The sequence below is a fragment of the Silene latifolia genome, chromosome 2 (assembly GCF_048544455.1).
Source record: "Silene latifolia isolate original U9 population chromosome 2, ASM4854445v1, whole genome shotgun sequence".
Lineage (NCBI taxonomy): Eukaryota > Viridiplantae > Streptophyta > Magnoliopsida > Caryophyllales > Caryophyllaceae > Silene > Silene latifolia.
Window position 1 is genome coordinate 198429103 of NC_133527.1, and position 25140 is coordinate 198454242.

At 34.3% G+C, this 25140-nt stretch overlaps 1 protein-coding gene across 1 annotated transcript; it reads right to left on the bottom strand.

Annotated features, from left to right (window-relative positions):
• Positions 1-23205: 23205 nt before the first annotated feature.
• Positions 23206-25135, bottom strand: LOC141644363 (uncharacterized). The gene is made up of 2 exons (XM_074453868.1): positions 25045-25135; positions 23206-24898 (listed from the first exon to the last, which is right to left on the bottom strand). The coding sequence occupies exon 2, from the start codon at positions 24858-24860 to the stop codon at positions 23379-23381; it is 1482 nt and encodes a 493-aa protein (XP_074309969.1). The 5' UTR covers positions 24861-24898; positions 25045-25135; the 3' UTR covers positions 23206-23378.
• Between the last annotated feature and the right edge of the window lie 5 nt (positions 25136-25140).

Genomic DNA, 25140 nt, shown 5'->3' on the forward strand with positions numbered 1-25140 from the left:
ATGTGGTCCCCTTTCTCCACTAACCCATTTTGTTACCATTTTAACTCACAAAATATCCGCCACAAATGGTGACCCGTCACAAGGGAGACCAATTGATTAGAGAAAAGGGCAAAATTAGAATAAAATTTGAAATTTAGGGGGAAATGAGTAATTGAGGGCTTCCAAACCAAGAGTTGCTCCACTTTTTTCATAAATATCCCTAAATAAACGACATTCCTCCTCTCTTTCATCTTAAACCTTAAACCCCAGGTAATCAGGTATGTTTCTTCAACTCACCCCACTTTTTTCTTGATTTCTGTATGTTCTTGCTTGAGATTTATCCAAATCAATATCTCCCTCACCCAAATGTCCCCCTTAATCAATGAGGGTGTACCAGATCTCGGTATACAATTCTCATATGGGTTTTCAACTTGTTTTTTTTTGTCAGAAATGCTGACAGTTGAAGACATTGATGCATTGACGGGAGTGGACAAAATTGTATTCAATTTCAAGCGTTTTAATGGGGATAAACGGTACCTTCATCTCTTGTCGAAAATAGCAATTGCTTGTTCTGGAAAGAAAAGAAAGAAAAGAGGAAAGAAAAGGGAAAGTCAAGAACGATTGAAAATATCCGTATGACAAGCGAGGATGGAGTTTATGTTATTCACTTTAAGGGTTCAATTCATGGTTATCGAATGAATTTGAAGTTGATGGGGTCTAAGAAATCTAACTATCTTTTGGCCATTTGGAGAAATGGATTGTGGTCGCAAGTAAAAGAAAGCCGAATACCTATTGAAGACGTAGATGAATTGCCTTTTCATGGATCTTATACAGAAGCTTCTGAGGGTCTCAAGGGGATAAAAGTGGGTTATATTGCCCTTGAGAATGCCTTAATACGGCTAAACAAGGGGTTGACGTCTGTCAATGATTTTTTGACTATAGCTGTTAACCTTTCTGAGGCAACTAGGTACTATGATGTTGGACAGGCTGTAATTCGTAATCGGGTTACGAATATCGCATTGAGTGAGTATTTTGAGTATCTAATTCGTAATTGGGGCACTGCTATTGGTGGATCAGTTCGTAGCTACCGGGAAACTGGTAAATGGAAACCTTTGAAGATCATTGTATTTACTGATTTGGAAGCAATTTTATAAATATTGCAAGCAAGTCCCTAAAGAAAACCATTGGAGATGCTCTAACAACAACAATAACATTAATCGTGGTATAATATTAATAACTAACAGTATTTGTGCCAAATACTAAAAAAAATCGTGGCAAAGTCTAATAAATTGTGGTAAAATACAAAATATAAATATATTTTAGCTATATATTGTGACAAAATACGTACTAGCTCTTATTCTATTTTTTGTTGTAAGAGCAAGTCCAATGATAAGCTAGTTGCAACTAGCTTACCATTGCCATATCGCTTTTTAAGCTAGTTTAATTTTAGGCTACAAATTTATTTCAATGGTTTAGATTATATTTTAACTAGCTTGACCCAAATTTTAATAAATAAATTAATTTCTGTTGGTTGTATTTTAGTGGCAGGGTCAATTAAGCTACTAGTTTAATAAAGCTAGTTGTTTGGTTTAAGCTATCCTACATGGAGTTGTCCAATGGTCTAGCCACTAGCTTGCAATTTCTTAAAATTGCAAGCAAGTCCCTAAGGTAAACCATTGGACTTGCTCTAATACCCCTAATATTAATAAAACCACTAGGAAATTCAATTTCATTCATGGCATCTTGGCATTATCCAAAATAAGACCACAAATACTACTATACCTACAGTTGTGTAATGAGCATTGTACAACCACTATACATTTTTCCGAGCTTATGAATAATTTTTCTGAGTTTTTTAAAAGTTTTTTTTATGGTTAAGTGTGTGAGCTCAAAAATTTTACAGCATCGCTCGAGTACTTTTAAATAAAATTCGAAAACTTTAATACATAACTCGAATTTTAAACCTTACAACTGGTGGTATAGTTTATTAATTGAAATAATACATAACGTGAATTTAACAAGACAAACAAAAATTGGACGTATAATTGAAGTGTTAAATGATCAGATTTGTATCAAAGAGAGTTCACCCAAATAACACAATCTATAAAATAACTGATATGGGTCAAAATTTGACCGATAAAATAAACACAATTAAACCAACTAGAAACTCCCACCCATTAGAAAATCAAATTCAAACCCCATCGGAGACCCAATTGTGATGTGTAAGACATTGACCATAACTCGTCTAACTTATCCCCAATATTAAGCCAAGCTAATTTGGACTTAGACAAGGCTTGTATGAGTAAGGTACAATGGTGACCCAACAAGGCTTCGATAGATGCTTGAATCAACCTTATCTCCACTGTGTCTTCTTGCTTTAACTTCTCATTTGCTGTCATTGGTGGTGTTACTAGTTTGGAGTCCTTCATGTTAAAATATCTCCCCATTTATTTGCCTGACTTGAATGCCCAAAAAATATTTCATAACTCTCTAACATTCCTCTCTAAAAAAACCCTAAAAATCAATCAACTGCTCTGCCGCCATCACCTTCCCCACATCGCCAACCCTTCTTCCTCTACCTAATCACCGGAGATGGGTCCTTCCAATGGCCTATTTCCGGCGATTCATCTCATCTCGTCCCTCGGATAATGCTCCTCCGGTTAGTTCTCACTCCCTCGTCGGTTTTTCTTGAGCGGATCAGCCCGTGGCCCTTGCTGTGGGTTCCATCGACGATCAGATGGATCGCTCCGGGCAGGCTCGCAGCAGTTTTTTTTTTTTTTTGGAACCCGTGTTCTTGTTCGGGTTGCGACTGTCTCTTGACGACCTGTCCCTCCGGATCCTTGTCCTGTCACCGTTTTTTGTTGCATGCAACTCAGGTGTGATCCCCCCATTCCCCCCACACCTGGTTTGTGTCTTTAAGTTTTGGTTGTGGTCTGTCAGTTTTAACCCAGGGGTGATCCCCCCATTCCCCCCATCCTTGGGTCGGGTCTTTTTGTATTTGTTGATGTCGGTCGGTTAGGTTTTGATGGGTTGTTGTTTTCGTTCCTGTTTCTGTTTGTTGTGTTGGTCTTGGTTGAATTTGTTTTGGTCCTGTTGCATGTATTGCGGTGGTCCTGGGAGGTTTCGTTAGGTGAAATGGGTGTCTTTGGTTTAGGCTGCTGCGTTTGTGAAGTCACGGTTGTCTCCGCCGCCGTTTTCGTTTGAAGTGAGGTCTGATTGCGAGGGGTGCTTTGTCTTTAGTTGGGAGTGGTAGGGGAAGTTACGGTCTGGTGGTGATGGTGGTTGTGTCGGTTGCGGTGGTTCCCCTTTTTTTCTAATGTTTAATCAATGTCTTTATCTTTTATTTATTCAAATAATAACCTTCTTTTGGTTGAGGGTGTCCTGTCCCTTAGCCATTTGGGGACTAGTTTGTCATCTTATTAGGGAGTCAATAACAATAAATGTAATTTTGCATTCGACTGGTGTTGTGTCCATCTCTTTCTGGCTTTTTGAGATGGTTTTGGTTAGGGGTCTGTGCAAGTTGCTTACTTTATCGTTGGTTACATACTTTCTCGCTTTTCTAGGCTACGAGTTTCTTGTCTATAGGGATTGTCCTCTAAAGTGCAGGAGTTTTTGCTCCTTTGGAGACAGATTTTGGTCTGCTTTCCGCCTCTTCCTTCTACGTCCTAGTGACGTAAGTGCACTTTGTGCTTTCTTGATGGTTCAAGCTTCTCGTTGGTCTTCAGATGCCCTTTTTCATAGCCAAGGGGATGAATCTCCGAAACACATTTTTGTGTCTTGTTGCAGGTATTTCTCCGAAGCTTTGTCTGTTAAGATGAGTAAAGGTATGATCGACCTTTTGGCCAGCTCTAGCTCCCCCTTCATGGATGTTGGGGATGTTGAAGATAAACTTTGTGTGCAGTCAGTCGTACGCCATCAACACTCTTATGTTAGCGGATGTAGCTACTTTGTTGTTTTTGCTTATGGTGGTATTCCTAAAATAAGTGCATTTGACCAAATGAGTCAAATGCCATTTGTATAAACCTAGTTAGGTATATCTTTATTTACAGCTGTCAAAAAAAAAAAAAAGTCCAAATCTGTCATCTCAAATTCCTTTATCATGCTTTACTTGAATTAGGCTATGAGAGAGTAATTATTTCTGGTGAATATCAAGTCATCTACATAGAGGCAATCAATGAGAAACTTCTGCCCATTTTTTTCATGTAAAGTAAGGGCTCATTTGGAATTTTAGTAAAGCTATTATTTCAGAAGTAGCTATCAATGTTACTATTTCACGCTATTGGAGCTTGTTTAAGCCCATGCTATTGGAGCTTGTTTAAGCCCATATAGTGATTGCTTCAATTTGTACACTATATTCCTTTTTCTCTTTACCTCATAGCCTTATGGTTGCTCCACGTACACCTCTTCTTCTAGCTCAGCATTAAGAAAAGATGACTTTACATCAAGTTGAAATACGTCTAACTCCAATTGAGCAGCCAAAGCTAATACTGTAATACTACGGTTTTCTATGCTTTTGAGTACTCTACCGAGTGGAGCTTACTCTGTCGAGTAAGTGAGTTTGGTTTACGAAACAACGTACTGCTGATGGGTACTTGATCGAGTATGTGTGGCACTCGATCGAGTAAGTGAGTTACTCGATCGAGTAAGTCGGTTCTGCGGATTGTTTTAAGCCGGGTTTTGTTAGCAACGCGAGATTGATATTTAAAACATTTCGTCATTTACTTTATCACTTTTTATCTTTCTAAAACCTCTCAAAACAAAAAGTAAGTTACGTTATTTTCGTTCTTCGCATTGCTATCAAATCCCAAGGGTTAGGGTTGTCAGATCGTCGTGTTCTTTACGTCGTTGAGTTCGTCGTGTCGTGGATAAGATCCTTGTATAGGTTTTATACCTTTTCTTTGATTTTGTTTAAACCCTAATTGAGTAATTTGGGAGTTTTGGGAGTATGATATTGTATTAGATAGTGATTGTACGGTTATGTGATTATAGGAGGTGGTTTCGTAGAGGAGCAGTAATGCAGTATTGAGTAGGTAATTTGTGATGATCTTGTGATTTACTTATTCCAGGTAGGGTTTCCCTACTCGGTTGTTGAATACATAGTTGTTGGTGATGATTGTGTTTATTGTTGATCTTTATCGTATTGGAATTGTATTGGTATATATTGTTGTTGTATAATTGGTTGTGTTTGTCTATTGTTCGCGAGTCGTGTCCTCGGCTGAGTAGAGTCACTTGCGAGAGTGGCTTTACCCCCTTGATTCGCCCTCTGTTGAACCCGCCACAGGAGGGGATGTGCACATTAAGGAACATGGGTTTTCGCTCAGAATAGATGAACATGGATTTGGTGGGTACGGCTGTGGTCCCCCACTAGCGGCGTGGAATATCTGTTACGATGGATATTCTAGCAGGACTGGTGTGCCACCCTCATTCATTGCGGAAAAGTAAACACGTAATTCTAGAATAAAACTGCATGGATATGTTTGTAATAGGTTCATTTGGTTAAAAACCTGTAATTTTTAAAACCTGAACCTGTTATAAAGATATCCAAATTGAAGGGGTGTCAAAACATACAAGGTCTAAATAGAAGTTTCATAACGCAACCATCGCTAAAGTCGCGAATAGCAAAGTTGTACAACCAAATGTAAAGAGGGAGACATGTGTCCCTAAAATGTATGTGACATAAAAACTCGTATAAGAGTCTTTACAAATAAAACCAAATCTAAGTAAGTCCCAAGGTTACTTTGCTCGCTAGCTCGTCCATGAATCCCATATAAGCATCACCATACCTGTCGATCGCATTTTATACAAATACGAAAGGCACAGTCAGTGGGGAGTAACTCCGAGTTCTCCCAGCCACGAAATGTCATAATTAATATAACATGTAAACATAAGAATATGAATATGAATAACACATAGCCTTAGCATATAGAGGCTAGACAATCGTGCTTATCATGTGAACAACAATATAACAACACATAGTCCTAGCATGTGAATACTAGACCGACTCATACTACACTATCATGTGAATCACCTAATATCCAGGAATTCAAACTCTATCAACCATAGCCGACTTGCATCTCACCTTCTATGATTCATAGAATCATCAAATAAGAAAGGACAATATATCTAGAGACAGGCATAAGTTCCTAGTACAGTCAATAGTCACTCTGTAACTCGAGTCTATACCACGAGGTAAGGTAAACACCCTAGTCCTAAACCTGCGCAGACCTAGCGACATGCGGAAAACTACCGCATCTAAGACCCATGATAACAACACATGAGTCCCCTAAGGAGTCCATCAAAGGGTTGGCTAGTACTTAAGCTGACTACATACTTCTAAGAGTACGTCAGGAAGTCATACCGTAACTTGGATATAAACCCACCAAGCTAAGACACAAAGGCTATTAAGCGGTGAACATACACTCGTCAAAGACTATAAGGGCCTATCTATGACGATGGTCTAAGATACCAACACCACACAAGACAAGTAGGACACCCACTTAACCATAAGAGGGGCCAAAAGTCCAAACTTGCACACACAAATGATCATACACACCCTAGCATATGAAAGACTACGCAAGAGCATATTCAGCTGACAATCCAACAATATCTCCAATATCAATAATAATCCAAATTCCAGCTAACCAACAGTACCATAATCCATGAGAACAAGCTAAAATGGCAAAGAGGCAACAAGACTCAAGCATAAGGCATCCAAAGCATTCAACAACCAACATGTGAAATGATAATCACAAATATCAAGGCATCAACATAAAACATCCAATAACAACCAATTTCACCTCAAAGACAAACCCTCGACCCGAGTCCCGCGACGGGTCATCGGTCAAATCGAGGCTGACCGGTTTAAACCTAGTTTGACCAAACTCGTTCGGTCAACTGCCCACTCGTAGTCTTGGCCTACTTTGGCCCAAATCACAAAATTCATTACAATATCATTCTCATGCCATTTCCAATTTCTATCATGTGAAAAACTATCAACATAAGGAAATATATTCCAACTTACAAAATATCCAATTCAATTAAATTCTCGCATAATAATGATTACCCACATGCCAAAAATACCAAAATACATAAATACGCAAACAAAAGACCCAAAACATCAAACAATAGACCCAAGACCCGACCCAAAGTGACGGGTCAAAGTCCGGGCCGGACCCACTGGGCCTGCCGGGTCATGCCGCGCCCCTCCACGGGCTGTTTTGGGCGGTTTTTCCGCCCTTTTCCCTTTTTCCTACCAAAATCCGTTTCAAGCTTAATTTAATACCGTCTCAAGCAACAATCAACAATACCCATTTCGTTTCAATACTCAAGTATATGAAATAACCACAAATTAGTAAACTTTAACAACACAAGTCATGTGAAACACAAAACTAACACATTATCAATCACCTAAACACTTAACAAACAACAAACACAACATCTATGTGACATTAAATCGTCGAGTAACTCGGAATAGTTACCTTAAGCTAGCAAAGAGACAAGTAATAACTTGAGAAAGCTTCTAAAACCGAAAATTACTCTTCATCTTCAACCACATATGAGTCACCTAACTCATCTTCAAATTCTTCACCTATAAGAACAACAAAAACACAATTATTAAGCTTAAATTCGAAACCCTAAAAAGATAAGACCCGAAACGAAATTGGGGGAAATGAAAATAAAGCTTACTAGTAGATGAGGATTGAAGAGAGGATTCCAAATATATAAGTTTTATGCAAATTGGTTGAGAAATGAAGGATTTATGGTGGTTTTAGGGATTGTAAGGAGGTTATTTTGAGAGGAATTTGGTGTTTGATGAAAGGAAGAGAGATAATGAATTATGGAGAAATGAAAATTGAAAGAGGGGACAAATGGGGGAGGGGTGGCCGGTCAAATGGCAAGGGGAGGTGGGTCAATTGTTTACGTTTTGGGTTTGCTTCGACGGTAATTAGAAATATTCGTCGAACGCGATTTCCGAGAATATTAAAGTTCTTAAACACGATTTTACTAAAAGATTAAGTACTCATATGCCCAATATCCAAACTCGTTTACCCAACGACCGTAAGAAATGGGAAAATCCCAATTTTACGACTTTTATCCAAAATCTATTTTATCAAAGGAAAAGGTTTAAATATAGTTTAAATCACTTTTAAACATTTCTAAACTATCAAAAATAATTACATTTCTTCAAAATAAAATAAGATTATATTTTATCAAATAAATTTTATTTCAAATAAATTAATATAAAATTAAAATAGATTAAAATATTACTTTTAAAATATAATAAAGGTCTTCAAATTTACGGGGTGTTACAACTGGACTGTGTAGTCAGGTGTGTGGAGATATAATGGATTTGAGAGTTGTGTGTTATTTGTGTATTGTGTATCTTGCTTTATGTAATCAGTAACTAACCCCGTTTAAATATTTTGAAAACTGTGGTGATTCATTCGGGAATGGTGACTAGTTATTGAGCAGGTATGAGATGGCTTGCGTGAGGGATAGTTGGGATGGAGTCCTCACTTGTCTTTAGAATCTTTCGTTGTGTCATGAACTAGTTTCTTTTCAGTTGGTTGAGTTCTTGAACATTTGTATCTACTTTACAGTTTGGTTTTGGTTTTGAGATCATTTAAACTCATTTACGTATTTAAGTATGTTTCTTTATGATATATTTGATATACATTGTCTCGGGTAACCGAGATGGTAGCATTCTCATGCACTAGGTGGTCCTGGTAAGGCACCTTGGTGTATGAGGGTGTTACACCAATCTGATTGTTTTTATACGAGCGACCGAAGCGAAGGTTTCATTAAAATCAATTCCAGGTTGTTGGGCATACACTTTGACAACTAATCTTGCTTTGAGTTTTGAATGCTTCCATCTTCATTATACTTTGTTTTGTACACCCACTTCAAACCAACTACATCTGTCACTGATTATTATCGGTAAAATTGTAGCATATGCATCTTTCATCCGTATTACTTTTGGGGTGTCTGTACGATCAGACCGTTTAATGTTGCCCTCCGAGTGTCTTGGCAATTATCGTACATCTTGAATCTCTAAGTATCCTCTATCTATATAAGCTAAAACATTCAGGAATTAAGAAACAAAGTTGATGATGTAGGGTCTCTCATGATCTTTAAAAATATTAACTACTCTCTTTCTTCTTTCTTTCTAATTCTATACTCCCTCCATTAGAGCATCCGCAACAATGGGGCTCCCCATATTTTCTCTTTCTTTCTCCTATTCGTCCACCTCATTTTCCACTAACTTTTTCATTTACCCTCCTCATTTCATAACTACATTTATGCAATAATGAAGCTCCCTAATTCACACACAAACATTTGAGAACCTCCCCAAAAGTAACAAAAATTGTCGTGCTTTTTTTTTGGGACCTTCCCTAAAAACAGTGGAGCCTCAAATAATGGGGAAGTTGGTGCAATAATGAGGATGCCCATATGAGGAGAGAGGGTGCATATGGGGAGCTATTTTCCCACCTTTGTGGATGCTCTTATACTATATATGACGTTTTACAAAAAATCACACTTATTAAGAATTTTTTTACTATCATTATGACATTAATTAAGGAGTATTTATGGGCTTTGAAAATAGAAAATTTACTCCTGCCAAGCAAATTAACCAATCATGTGAAAGCTTTCAACTCAATAGCAAACTTGTTGAAAACAAACAGACTGCATTGTGCATTAAATACATTAATTAAGGAGTGTTCATTGGCTTTGAACATGGTAAAACGTCATGTATAAAGAAATTTCTATCAAGTGCTTCAACGTCTTATATTGAACTAGTTTTATACCCGTGCAAAAAAAATGCACGGGTTGAGGTACATATTTAATGATACTCCCGTACGATATATAGTACGATAATGTAGTGATGCAACTTATTTGTTTTTAGAATTTTACCCGATTAAATAACTACATAATTGTTTAAAGCTTAAGAAACTTTGAATATGAGCAATTAAAAAGTGATTTTATTTGTAATACCCCATTTGTTAACACAAATTAATATCACAAATTCTCACTTTAGACGGACACTCTCCGTCTAAAGTTGTAGATGGATAGAGCGGATAGTGCAAGTGGGTGGAAATAGATACCCCACTTACCCTATCACTTGTATTTTGTAAGAGGGCCACTATTCGTCTACAGCTTTAGACGGATAGTGTCACTGTTTATAATGAGACGGATTGAATAAATATTACCTGAAATGATAACCCAATGATACTGAATTATTTTCACTTAAGACGGAGTTATACGTCTTAACATTTGAGTATATAAGTCAAAGTTATTATTTTTCCTATACACTATGCTTTTGTATTATCTCTACTACATACCCTATTTTTATGGTTAAGAGGACGACATTCGTTTTAATTGAGAATTTGGGAATACTATCGATTTGTATCTTCAAGTGGCCTTCTAAAACAATTAAAAACAATAGCCCAATTATATAGATAAACCCATAACAATAATTGGCTAATAAACCCACTTTAAATACTTGGAAGAGATAATGAGATTAGTTTTCCAATGCAAAATATTAACCCTAGACACCACACTAAATCACCTCTCCATCTCTCAGAGTCTCACCGCCACTCTCATTCACACCCTCCTTTATTTTTATTTTTTTCATTTTACATATTCAAAATTCCTTCTTCCTAGATCTTTCAAGCTTAATCCCTTGTTAAATTCTTGTACATAGTCATTGATTTTCAAAACCTTGCAAACAAAAAATATCAAGTTTAATGATATTAATTTTTTTTGGTTTTGATCAACCCATCAATTAGTAAAGTACATGCATGTGGTTACCTCGTTCGCTCAAACTCGGTAGCACCGTTCACTTGCAGATCAATTTTCCCATTTAATTTTTTCTTTAATGTTTTTTTATTAATAATTATTTTAAATATGTTGTAGATATATGATTAAGGATCCTATGAGAACCCTTTTCCCGTGAGAACCATGAGAACACTCCAGGTTCAAAACCTTTGTACCAAACATACAACAATATTATATTAATGGTTTAGAACTTTTGTACTAAAAATATATGGACATCTGCTAAAAAAAGACCAAACAATGAGTAGTATAAAAATTAATGTGTCATAAATCATATCATAATGTAACATAGAAGAGTGTGGAGCAACAATAACGAGAGATATTATTTTGACATGCGCATTGTATATGTACACATTCATTGCACATTACAATTGGATACCCAAATAATACCAGCCACTTATCATAAGTTTCGTACTTATACCCTTTTAATTTGGTCAAACATTACTCGAAACCAAAATATGTTTCGATCAAAGTATATAGTTTGGTCAATGGAGTTTGACCCACATACTTCTACTAATTTATTGCTCCAAATTCATCTGATATATAAAGTCTTTATATTTGCGATTAGATTTTCCTGTTTGTTCCTTTCCAATCAATGAATTAAGTCATGCTACTCCCTATTAATAAGAATATTCGATTTGAGAGTATTTTTCGTAATTAAGTAAAAGAATCTACAAATAATAAGAGGAATGATTGATATTATTTTATCTGATTCTACCCGTACCTTTGGTACAAAGGTTATGAACCTTTGGTACACAGGTTCTGGACCTTTGGAACAAATGTTCTGAACTTGAGGTTCTCATGGTTCTCATAGGAAGAAGGTTCTCATAGGATCTCAACCCGTAGATATATATACTTTTTTTTTTGAGTTTTATAGATTTGATTTTATTAGGAAACAATTTTTTCAAATTTTATAACCTTGTATGAAGAGTCAAGTTGAGATTCAATCTGTTAATGGAGGATGATATTTCTAATGTTATATTCTTCATATATTAGTATTGTCATTTCTAATTTATTGCATTTGTTTCACCTTTTTAAGCATGATTTTATTTCGTTTTTTTTTTCAAATATTTGTTCATCACTTCATCCATAATAATTGGCTATTTTCTTAATAAAGATTTTCGACCAATTTTAAAGTATTTTTATTTCAAGAAATTTTCACTCTTTTTTAGCATATTTTGAAATATTCCGTATCTTTTTTTTTTTCATTTTAATTTTTTAAATGGCTATTATGAATTTATAAGCAATCACTTTTTGTCCTGGTAGTTTTTGTTCTTTTCTAATCAAATTTGGGGTTTTTATATGCAAATTCATAATTTTATAATAAGAAGTATATATTCTGTAAAACTTTATAATAAGAGGTGAAAAATAATCTGGTGGCATGCTCAATTAATGAAATGAAATGCATAAGGAATGCAATTAAATAACACAAAATAATGTGGGGTGAGAGAGAAATCAGTCCGTCTTGCTTCAGACCGCAAATTCCGTCTGAAACAATAAGACCTCTCACAAGTGTGAAGCACATGGGTGGTGGGACGCCCCATGTGCTTTACCACTCACTCCCCAAATGGGTTTTTAGTGAGAGAAAATGATATCCGTCTTACATTTCAGACGGATATTGCGGTCTAAAATAAGAATTTGTGGAGAGAAATTAATTAGGAAAGAGGAGAGAGAGTAATTAATTAAGAAAGATGAAAGTGGGGTTAATTTATTTTTTTATTTCCTTGAATTCAGCAACCAATGAGATTATAAAGTCTCCAACTTTGACGAACTACCTAAGATTATTTAAATTTTAATTAAGATAGAATTACAGTTTAAAACATCATCCTCTTATATATAAAATACATGAATTGTACGTTCCATCTAAAATTAGTTACAAATATGTACATGTATTTGAGTTATTCACAAATTAAAATTCTACTTATTTACAATAGTTGCATAAAGTGTTTGTGTAGGACATAATGTCTATTTGTATATATATATAAATGCATCTTATAAATACAACTTATAATTCCCCTTTCCCTCGACAACACAAATTGTCTTCGCTATTTAGCTTTCTAATATTATTTGCATCACTATTTAGCTTTCTAATACTATTTGCAGTATAATTGTTAATAGTTTGTTATTTTTTTTGCTTTATCTTTGTTGATTGTTGTGACATGATTTTTCATACGGATTGATTTGTATTTTTTTTCCTACAGATCATTTACGCCATGACTGAATAAGATAGCACAATAATGTGGCGCAATCAAAGACAACAGCCCTACAATGCTACAACAACCTGCTCATCGTAAGTATAAGTATATATATATATATATATATATATATATATATATATATATATATATATATATATATATATATATATATATATTATACATTATTTTTTAGATTTACGTGACCTATGTTTTAGTTGCTCACTTTTAAAAATTTAGCTTGCACCATGTATGTTCTTCAATGTAGCTTATTTACATGCTTATATTTTTTGAATGACAAGTTTCTTACACGTAATTTCTTGATTGCAGGTTATAACTATGTTGACTCGCTTCATGTCGGATGTAGGAATGTTGTATGTTGGAATTTCATAATTATCAATGTGTATTCAAAATTTTGATCTGAGCTTGCATATACCTAATATACATACCCATCATAATTCCTCCCTCGATGCTACTAAAAGAGTTTGAGCTAATGTCAAGATGTACCAATTTTCTCATGTTTGTCATCTAAAGCGAAATCGTGCCGGAATTGAGATGTTGAATAAATTTCTTCCGAGTATGAGGAATCTTAAGGATATCATGTTTACAAAAACATGAGAGAGCAGTCCTTCTAAATTGTTAAGAGAAAGACTCTAATAAGAGACGTAATAATAATAATTGGGTGCTAGAGCTAAGTTGATTATAATCATTATAATTATGATACTATTAATATAATCGTAAGAAATGGCAACGTAAATTCGAGGAGGAGATTATGAATAGTGAAATTCTAGGTCACCGATTATGGGCATTGTCAATCCTGCCCTTCTAACAAAAAAGGTATGGTTTTGTGCACAGACTCAACACTTTATGTTACATGTTTAATCCATGGTTACGGAAAGTCCAATTTTAAATTTGTAGAACTCTTTGGAGCGATATTACAGTTCAATTTTACGAAAACTGTAAAAAAAAACAAAAAAAAAAACTTCAAACGTAAAAAAAAACATACAAACAAATAATAAAAATGAAAAAAGGGGTGTACACAATTATAATAGAACTATAAAAGCAATTAGTATCCTACAAAACTTATACGAAATCAAAAATTATTTCCTATTAGAGATAATTTTACAAGGAATTCTATCTTTTCAAGGATCTATTCTTATAGTTTCTTTTTTTATTAATGTACAATCTCTATCTCTTTAAAAAAAATCACCAGGAAAACATTTGAATCACATACAAAAAGTTGCAAGGTTAAAGAAATGAGAGACCCTATAAAAATTTTAAAAACTTAAAAATATTCATGAAGTGAGAAGAATAATCAACTTTATAAGTTATAACAGAAAATAAAGAATATAAATACCTAAGAGTCTAAGACATCTAAATAAGAAAAACGTAAACAAACAACTGGTATCGAGGCTAATCGAGAGTATTTTGTACATTTAAGTTTGGAATATTGAGTGATATTATTGATAGTTAACAACTAAGGAGAATATATAAAACTTGAAATTAAATAATACTCCCTCCGTCCCGATCAATTGTTGTCCTTTGGTTTTGGCACAAAGACCAAGGAAAGAGGAGATGACCAATAACCAAATGACAAGTGGAACAAAGTGAATGAGAATGATCAAATTACTCATCAAGTCAAGTTCATTCTTAAAATAGAAAGGACAACAAATGACTGAGACACCCCAAAATGAAAAAGGACAACAAATGACCGGGACAGAGGGAGTACTAAAGTGTATTAGGAGAAAATAATTTAATATTTCTGTTTCTATTGAAAGAAATATAGTGTATAGATCAAAATTGATGAACTACAATTCATACCGTGTCAAGAATCCTCTTACCATAAATATGCCCTTTTTTAAGCATATTCCGTCTTCAAAATTTGTATAGAGCTTTAACAATTGCTCTTATACACGTAGAAATGAAGAAAAACGATAAGCTCATGCTCTATTAGAACTTGAGTTATTACAAACATCCCGTATTTTCATACACACCTATTACGTATTTGAGTATTATAATGATTTATATTTCTTAACAACTATCTAAAGTAAGTAATTTACATTTTAATTTGATTTTAAAAATATAAAGGATCATATCGAACACAAAGTATAATTATTTTTGATAAATCTCCCATCTAAATTATACAAGAATTATCATTAAATAATTTACTAACTATGAGCCTATGACTGATTTTGTACGATATCATCCAATTATAACCATCTTATTATTTAGAAGATTTTGCAGTCAAATCATTGATTATTAGTATAAATTAGTTTATTGAGAACATAATTTTACTCACCCGCATTTGGAAAAATTCTTAGTATTTGTAAATATAAGTCGTCTTTGCCGTAGAAACAATATTTGAAACAGTTATTTATTAAGAAAATCTCTCCTACACACACATGCCGCATGCATGAATGCGAAGAAACAATTGTTTTGTACCTTACATATGTAATCATCAGAATTTTGTTGGTCTATATTGTTCTTGGTTGATTCTGCTTTAATTTCAGCTCATTTCAATTCAGTTTAGTTTGGTTCAATTCAGCTTCATTCAGTTGAGTTTAGCTCATCACTTCACAAATCAACTCTTACTTCAACTCTATTCAGTTCAGTTCAATTCAACCACATTTAGTTCAATTAAATTCAGTTTAGCTCCTATCAGTAAAAAAAAAACAAGGCTTTCATGTTGTTTAAAATCATCCGGATATAAAATCATTGTTCATATATATGTCATTATTAGAATTTCCCTAAATTATTGCACTTATATGCTCAAAATCATATTACGAAAAAGCTCAGCCAATCGGTCCGTGCATCGCACGGGCATTAAATCTAGTATATATATAAAAGAGAGTTTTTTCGAGCGATCTGAGAGCGTCCACATCATCAAAAAATAAATTTAGGAAAGTATAATTTTTGATGTAAAAAATAAAGTGAAAAATATTTTAAGGGTTTTTCTACATGGTGACCCTGAACTTTTCGAATCACACATGGTAACCCTACAAAATAGAAAATTTTTTTGGTAACCTTGAAATCCCTTAAATGTAATTAACGTGACCCTGAACTTTAATTCCGTCAAAATGGGGCGTTAAGTGTCATATGTGGCGAATGACATGGCTAATGTTCGCTGATGTGGCTAATGACTAGGCTGTTTATGAATAAATTAAAGAAAAAAAAAACTAATTCATCACAATCATAGCCTCCGCCATAACCATCACTACAATCGCCGCCACCCCACCCTTCACCAACCTTCGTCGAACTACCGTCGGCGCCTCCCCACCCTTCACCGTCCGCAGCTGCCCGTCGAAACACCAATCCCACCGTCGCCCGTCGAAACCCGACACCCTTAATCTTCCCCCCCCCCCCTCCCCCTTGTAATCTCATCTCACTCCTCTAAAAACACTAGATCTGGGTTTTATGGAGAGGGGATGAACTCTGGGTTGCTTCTGGTGTCGCCATGGCGGAGGTCGGCGAGAGGGGGTGCTGACTTGGTGGCCTGAGGTGGTAGCCACGGTGGTGGTGCGAGGTGGTATAGAAGATGGTTTAACTTGCGTCGTTTTTGTTTGTTTACATTATTCCGTCTCGCAATCCCGCCTTGCAATCCCGTCTCACCTACATAATAAATTAATAAAATAATAATGATACTTATAATGTATTAAAAACCCGACTACTTATTAAATCTAACTAATACGACTAACTAATTAATCCCGTCTTGCAATCCATGCCACACGCCACATCAAGACCAAATAGCCACATCACCACTTAACGGTGCAAATTGACGGAATTTTAGTTAAGGGTTACGGAGATACATAATAATGAACTTCAGGGTTACCATTTTTGTTTTCTGATTTGCAGGGTTACCACGTGGGATCTGAAAAAGTTCAGGGTCACCACGTATAATAACCCATCTTTTAATTATTATAATATGTATATTTCCTAAATTATATTGAAGTGATATTTCCAATTTTTATATCAAACTTTTACATTTCATTTGGCAAAAAAATATCGTTAAAAAAATTATGAAAATAATATAATTAGCTTTGTGTTAAAAAATGTTATCATTAGAGTATAAATTTCATATTATTTGCACATATTAAAGATGATGTACTTTTTAATACGTAAAATTGTGTACTTTTTAGTATGTTTTGTCCCACATTGGAAAATAAGTAGGTGTGGTGAATATACTACATATAAATAGTAGAATTGTCCCACATCGAAAGATTAGTATAAAGTGATGTGATCCTATGATTATAAATAAGATGCATATTTGGAACTTATGTATCCACCCAAATTTTTTTGAGTCTCATAAATATTGTTTTAAAGAGCTCTTAAGATTTTCTATCATTATCTACGATATGATATAAAAAATAAAGTGGAAATCGTTGGGAATTACCCGGGAAAGTGTTAAGAACATGAACAAGAAAATCAAAAAATAACTAAACGTTTTATTAATGATAGTCTTCTGACACAATACAAAACTAGAGATTTTACTAATGGTTGTCTTCTGAATGAAGTAATAGAGCTTTAATGAGTCGTTATATGTACGATGTAGAGATCAATATCTAATGATCGAGACTAAGTGGTTTTACCTTCAAAGAAAAATAATATGTATACAATAGTGGTTTTTTAAGAAGAGACATGTATTTCTTGGTATGGTATATCTTTCACATTGAAAAATAATGTAGGCATTATGAACATACTACGTCAAAATAATTAAATTATGTATCTCACATTGAAATATAGTATACGGTAGGGTGATTCTATAAATCTAAATAGGAGGCATCCTTGAAACTTAAGTATTAATCCAAAATTTTTGATATAAAAGATATAGACTTTTTAGTATGTTATATGTCCCACATTGAAAAATAATGTAGGTGTTGTGAATATATTATGTATAAATAATAGAAATGTCCCATATATATACATTTTCTATATTATATTAAAGTGATGTTTATAATTTTGATATAAAAACTTTATATTTCATTTGAAAAAAAATTATATTATGAAAATTATATAATTAGATTGTGACAAAAAAATGCTATCATTAGAGTGTATGTTTTATTGTATTTTTTCATTATTAAATCAGGTTGATGTCAAAATAGGTGCAAAAAAAATGGTGTACTTAGTATGTTATTTGTCCTACATTGAAAAGTAACGTAAGTGTGGTGTATATACTATGTATAAATATTAGAATTGGCCCTCATCGGAAGATTACCATAAGGCATGGTGATCTTATGATTATAAATAGAAGTCATAACCCAAAATCTTTTGATTCCCTTAAGTATTGTCAGAGATAACTCTTAAAAGAGTTTGTATTACTGTCTCTACAATAATGACTTCTAACCTAAGTTAATGTTTGGAAAATCTTTCAGTTATTGTAATATATACTATGTATTTCTTATTTTATATTGAAGTGATGTTTTTAATTTTTATGTAAAAACTTTTAAATTTCATTTGACAAAATAATGTCGGTAAAAAAATTATGAAAATAATATTATTAGATTCATGCTAAGAAATGCTATCATTAGAGTATATATAGATTTCATATAATTTGCACATATTAAAGATGGTGTATTTCATAGTATGTTATATCTCCCACATTGAAAAATAATATAGATGTGATAAATATACTACATATAAAAAATAGAATTTTTCCACATCGAAATATAGCATAAGGTGGGTGATTCTATTAGCATCCTTGGAACTTAGGCATCAACCCAAAATCTTTTGAGTCGCTTAAGTATTGTCTTGGAGAGCTCTTAAAAGTTTATATCATTATATTTTCTACCTATAGATTTTATATGTCCCATATTGAAAAATAATGTAGGTGTGGTAAATATACTATGTTTAAATAATATAATTAGAGTTGTGTTAAAAAATATTCTATCATTAGAGTATAAGTTCTTATCATTTGTACATATTTTAATTATGATATAAAAAATAGAAATCAAACGTTCATGGTAGCATGTGTAATCTATCAAAGTTCAAGGTTACCATAAAAAATTTCCAATATTATAATGATATATTTAATTAAATTTGCATTTAAAAGAGAGATATCCGTACCAATAAAACAATAAAGGGGGTATTATTTTTTAATTGTTATTTTATTGTCACGCCATCAAACTTAACATTCATTTAACAGCCTTTACATTAAGGGGTACCATGGGCAAAAAAATGAAACTTTAAGGGTACCATAGGCAGATTTTTAAAAATAGGGGTAACATGGAAAATCTAACAAAATTAAGGGGTACCACGGGAAATTTCCGTATCTCAATTATGTTAATTTTTTTTTGAAGAAAAACAACGTACAAATATTAATGGAGAGTATTTGATCATATTATTAAATTTAAATATAACTATTAGATATAATGAGTAGCAATTGTCCGTATTCGGTATTCGAGATCTGGTTGGATGTCGAACTAAATGCAAAAAAGATGGTGTAATTCTGAGTATGTTATTTGACCCACATTGAAAAATAACGCAAGTTTGATAAATATATATTACGTATAAAAATTGGAATTGTCCCACATCAGAAAAAAAATCCAATTTTTGTGAATATATTACTTATAAATAGTAGAATTGTCCACATCGAAAGATTAGTATAAGGTGGGGTGATTATATGATTATAAATAAGAGTTAACCCACGTATATATTAATTTTTTTTTTTTAAAGAGATATTTTAGTAATATGTAAACAAATCATTAGACATACAATGTAAACATTAAACGCTTAAAAAGTTTTGTTTTGCATTATAAATAAGCTAATTACCCCGTTGCAACGCACGGGCATTCAAACTAGTATTCTAATAATGAAGCTTTATTTCGTCATGTATGACATTGAATATTTAATCACATTTATTTATATACTCATATATTCAAACATACAACGATACACCAATATTACGACGTTTAAAACTAATTTCTTGCTATATTACTCGTATATGTTTTATCGACCACAATGTGCACCTATGTTTCTATATATGGGCTTTTTCTATATAATAATAACAAAACAGTTATTCAGTAACTTCTTCTATTATCATAACTCTGTCAATCTTGTAACTCTTAGATACTCTAAAGTACACTTACACACATTCTCTGTCACTCTAGACGGTGGCGGACCCAGAGCTTTAAGAATGGGGGTGCACAAAAAAAAAATTAATATACAAAAAATGATTGATTAAAATATAAACTCATTATCGTCATGGGAGTAAACATTATAACAAAGTTTTTTTTTATTCCACAAATAGGGGTACTACAGATTTAAACTTAACCCACGATATTATGTTCTAGAATCTAAAGTCAAGTCTCTAAAATTCTAACTGAAATTTTCCAAATTAATGTTCGACGATAAACCTAAAATTGGGGATATTAATTGAACAATTATTCTTGTGTAAGACCGTGTCTCACATTGTGAGACAGTCCATCTATATAAAAAAACACTCATTTATCATCAATAGTAATAAATAAATGATTTTCTTATCGAAAAGATGGCTTTATTCTAGAATTTGTGTTGCTTGAATTACAGAATAGATATAATTCACAACACAAAATTTTAAATAGACCACAATAAATAAATACAAAAGGTAAAAAATGTTCACAAAACAATTTCATTTAAGAGAACTTAACAAAATGAGTAATCTAAAGCACAAAACAAAACAAAAAAAAAGTAGTTGGAAAAAGGAAAAGAAACCACAATAAATAAATACAAAAGGTAAAAAATGTTCACAAAACAATTTCATCTAAGAGAACTTAACAAAATTAGTAATCTAAAGTACAAAACTTTTAAAAAAAAAAAGTCGTTGGAAAAAGGGAAAGAAATACGTTAAGAAATATATAGTGCATAACTTAAAAAAACAAGGAAAAAAAAAACTAGAAACGGTGTTGAGAGGGATTGAACTAGAGATTTCTTAACCTAAAGATGGGATTTTATCCGCTCTGCCACTTATTTAATATTGACTCTAAGCGCGGGAATGATATATATCGTTTATTAGCTGTTCAGTTTTGAAAAATAAAAAAAAATCCACCAACCAAGGGTGCGCACGTGGGGTGCTGTGCACACCCCTGAGTCCGCCGCTGACTCTAGATACTCTAAAGTACACTTACACATATTCTCTGTCAGTAGAAATGTACATACAAATCATGTTCAGGTTCTTTTATCGTTTTGAGAGTACTATTCAGATTATATATACAAACAAATAATTACGCTTGTTAATTCTTAAAAACTTAAACTGATTCAAGTCTATCTTCTATCTCCTATCTATAAAAGCTAAAATATTTAGTTTTTTTTTCCTGTTGACTCCTGAAATTTAGGGATTGAGAAACAAAGTTGATGATGTAGGGCCCCCATGATCTTTAAACATATTAATTACTCTCTTTCTTCTTTCTTTCTTATTCTAGTATTTTAATTATGAAGCTTTGCTTCGTCAGTACGACATTCAATATTTAATCACATTTATTTATATACTCCTATATTCAAATATTCGACGATATCGCCAATATTACAACCCATACATTCTCTGCACGGGTTTAAAACTAGTTTTTGCTATACTACTCGCATATGTTTTATCAACTACAATGTGCACCCTATGTTTCTATATATGAGCTTTTTTCTATATAATAAACAGCAAAATAGTCGTTCAGTAACTTTTTCTATTGTGGTAACTCTGTCAATCTTGTAACTCTTAGATATCCAAAAGTACACTTACATTACTTCTATTGTGGTAACTCTGTCAATCGTGTAACTCTTAGAGGTTGTTTGGTTACCCATTAAATAACACAGGAATTCTAATTCATGTGAATTGCAAAATGGGTAACTTGTTTGGTTACCTCAATTCACATGAAATAGAATTGCCTAGGAACTCTAATTCCTCCATAATGGAGGAAGTTGCTTACCTAGGTCCCCCTAGGTAAGTGGGAATGCCTACATGAATTGCATTTCCTTTATGCAACCAAACAACTTTTCCTAATTCACATGAATTCTAAAATCATGTGATTTATCACTTCCTAGGCAATGCAACTTCCTACATGCAACCAAACGACCCCTTAAATATCCAAAACTACCTTACACGCATTCTCGGTCACTTTAGATACTCTAAAGTACACTTACACACATTTTCTATTAGTAGAAAAATACATACAAATCGGATTCATGTTCTTTTATCATTTTGAGATTACTATTCAGATTTTATATACAAATAAATAATTACGCAATGTTAATTCTTAAAATCCAAACTGACTCAAGTCTAGGAGTTAATAATGTAGAACTCAACTGTATGCACCATATGTTTTTCCCTACTCAACTACATACTGTGAAAAGGTGAAAAGTAGTGCAATGTATTTTATATCACAAATTCTCATTGATGGCAGCCATATTTGGTCTTCAGCTGAAGACGGGCCAAATGTCGCCATTTTAACTACAAAATGTTACCATTTTAATGACAAACTATTATAGCTTTAAAAATTATTTACCTTAAAATGGTTACATTTTCATCTTAAATGGGTGACATTTTGCCCGTCTTCAGCTGAAGACCAAATATGTCTGCCATCAGCAAGACTTGCTGATTTTATATTTATTCGCTAATTAATTCCGGAATTCAAAAGTCACTAACCAAGCGGAGTGGGAGAGCAACTGATATTTGGACCGCTTTATCGTATAATTTAGCAACCTAAACTTATAAATACGAGTTCAAGATCAGCTTAGATGAGCTCTAGCTTTAACTAAAGGCTAGTTGAGAGTAGACCTGGCAAACAGATCGGACCGTGTCGGGTTCGTGTTTGTGTCACAACTCACATGTAAACGGGTCACAATCCCTCCAACCCAAACCCGACCCAATTAAATCTCGTGTCGACCCACTTACATAAATGGGTCATAAGGTCTCAACCCTAACCCGTTAATTTCGTGTCGGGTTCGTGTCGTGTTTTCGTGTCACGTCCATATTTTGAAAGTTTAAGTATATTTATGTGATGGAGGATCAAGAAAAAATAGGATTAATTTAGTAAACAGGTCATTCGTGTCGGGTTCGTGTTTAGAGAGGTCAACCCTAACCCAACCCAATTAAATATCGTGTCGTGTTCGTGTTGACCCACTTACATAAATGGGTCATTAAGTCTCAACCCAAACCCGTTAATTTCGTGTCGGGTTCGTGTCTTGTTTTCGTGTCGTGTCATTGTTTGTCCGTTGAGAGTTGAGCGCGGTCCGGAAAAGACACAAATTCCCATTTCGATACAGAACAACTTATCCCCCAAATTAATTGGTGGATGTTAAATTATTAACAGGTACTACATAAATAAAAACATTAAATAACAGGAACATAACTAAATTCCTGGCTTGGGACCAGTTCATGCTCGATAGCACTCACATGTAAATGTAATGGACTCAGGATAGTAATTCTAAGAGAGAATCCCGAGGAAGGATGCTCATAGAGAGCTCTATGTAAAACGTTTTGGCCTTTAACTGCTTCTGACGTTGGTCGCGTGTGAGTTCCACGCTGCCTTTCAATAATGTTTGGGGAACATTGCCATCAAAAACTGGCTGCGAAGCCACAGCTAAGTCAACTTCAATGATAAGGTTGGAAGCATTGGGCAAAGAGACTATAGATTTCAACAACGGCAGATCTGCGCCACATTCTACCGCTTCTGGCTGCAATCCATCATCTTCTGAATGGCTATCAAACAGTGTATTCTGAAAGTATTTCTTCTCATATGCAGCTGAATACTCATATGTGCTATAGCGAGCAACAATCTTCCCGTAAACATATCCTGGCAATTCTTCACCATAAAGTTTAACATTCACTAGAGCTGAGTGAGCATGACTGAAGGCACTGTAGTGGACTGCAGCAAAACCTACATCACCTCGAATAACTGAACACAACCGTCTATTATTCCAGGACGAGATCAAGTGAGCGTCCCATGCCGCCTGACCGTCACTAATCTCACCCCCGGTTGTACCGTCCTTAAGATGCACATTTAACGAAAAATAGTCCCCTGTCCTGATACTGCGGGAATGAGGGCCTTTTAAAAGTGCAAGTGCGCCCGCTTGGGGGCAAACTTGGGGGCAGCTCTCATCTTTGCTGTACATGCAAAATTCATTCAGGTCGTTTGCATCAACTGTTCCATAGAAACTGAAATCCCTGGATTCTTTGCTATGAACAGCTACCGAAAACAAATCAATTTTGTGACATTCACCGCTCAACCTTACATGTTTTTGATATCCCACTTTCTTTTCATGGTAAAGCTGTTGATCATATGCATGATTCCAGGTCACTCGCACTCGGACACGCCCATGTTTTCCATAAAGGTCCTTCTTAAAAGTCCACTCGCATTCAGGGTGGAACTCTAACATGCCCGAAGCCAATGGTTCCTCGATGTTCCCAAGTGACAGATTCACTTCAACAGCAAGAGAAGATGAGTAAGCAGGTACAATGACAAGCGATCTTGACAGCGGAATGAAATCACCTGACTTAACACGCACAGCTTTTTCAAGAGACTTCGAAAACAGTGAAACCGAGGGGTTTCTCTCTTCGTTAGTGATATTGCAAAAAGCGGAAACACTTCCAAAAACATCGGCAACAACGCCATCTTCACACTCTCGTCTGTCGTAATGGATCAGATCAAACTTATCAAACTCCTTCAAACGACGATACTCCATTTCTTGCTCATCCTCCTCAGTTAAGAGATCAAACTCATCATCTTTGTTGAAGAATAAGACATCGACAGTTGCTGAAACAGCATACTGTAAAACGGAATATTCAATGCTAGCTAACGTCCACTTCTTGGGCCCGGAAATTTCTGCCTGGTGATTTTCCGCGCATTCGTCATTTTTTTTATCCAAAACAATCTGTCCTTCGGCAACAACCATTTTGTTAGCATTCTTGTCGAAGAGCCGCACATCCAGCACTGTGTAATTTGATGGAAAAATAGGTGAGGAGGGACTCAGCGGTGGACTGTGGGGTTTATTCTCATCTCGGTGGAACAAACTAAATGCCTCAGCATCAACACCAAGTCGGGTATTGATAACCCGGATGTGGCCATAGATCACTAACCTGGGAGACCTTTTGGATTGGTTAGCTCTGTTTATGCTGACGGAGAGCTCGTCAACAAGAGGAGTGGTTAGAATATGACGGTGCCTCGGATATCTT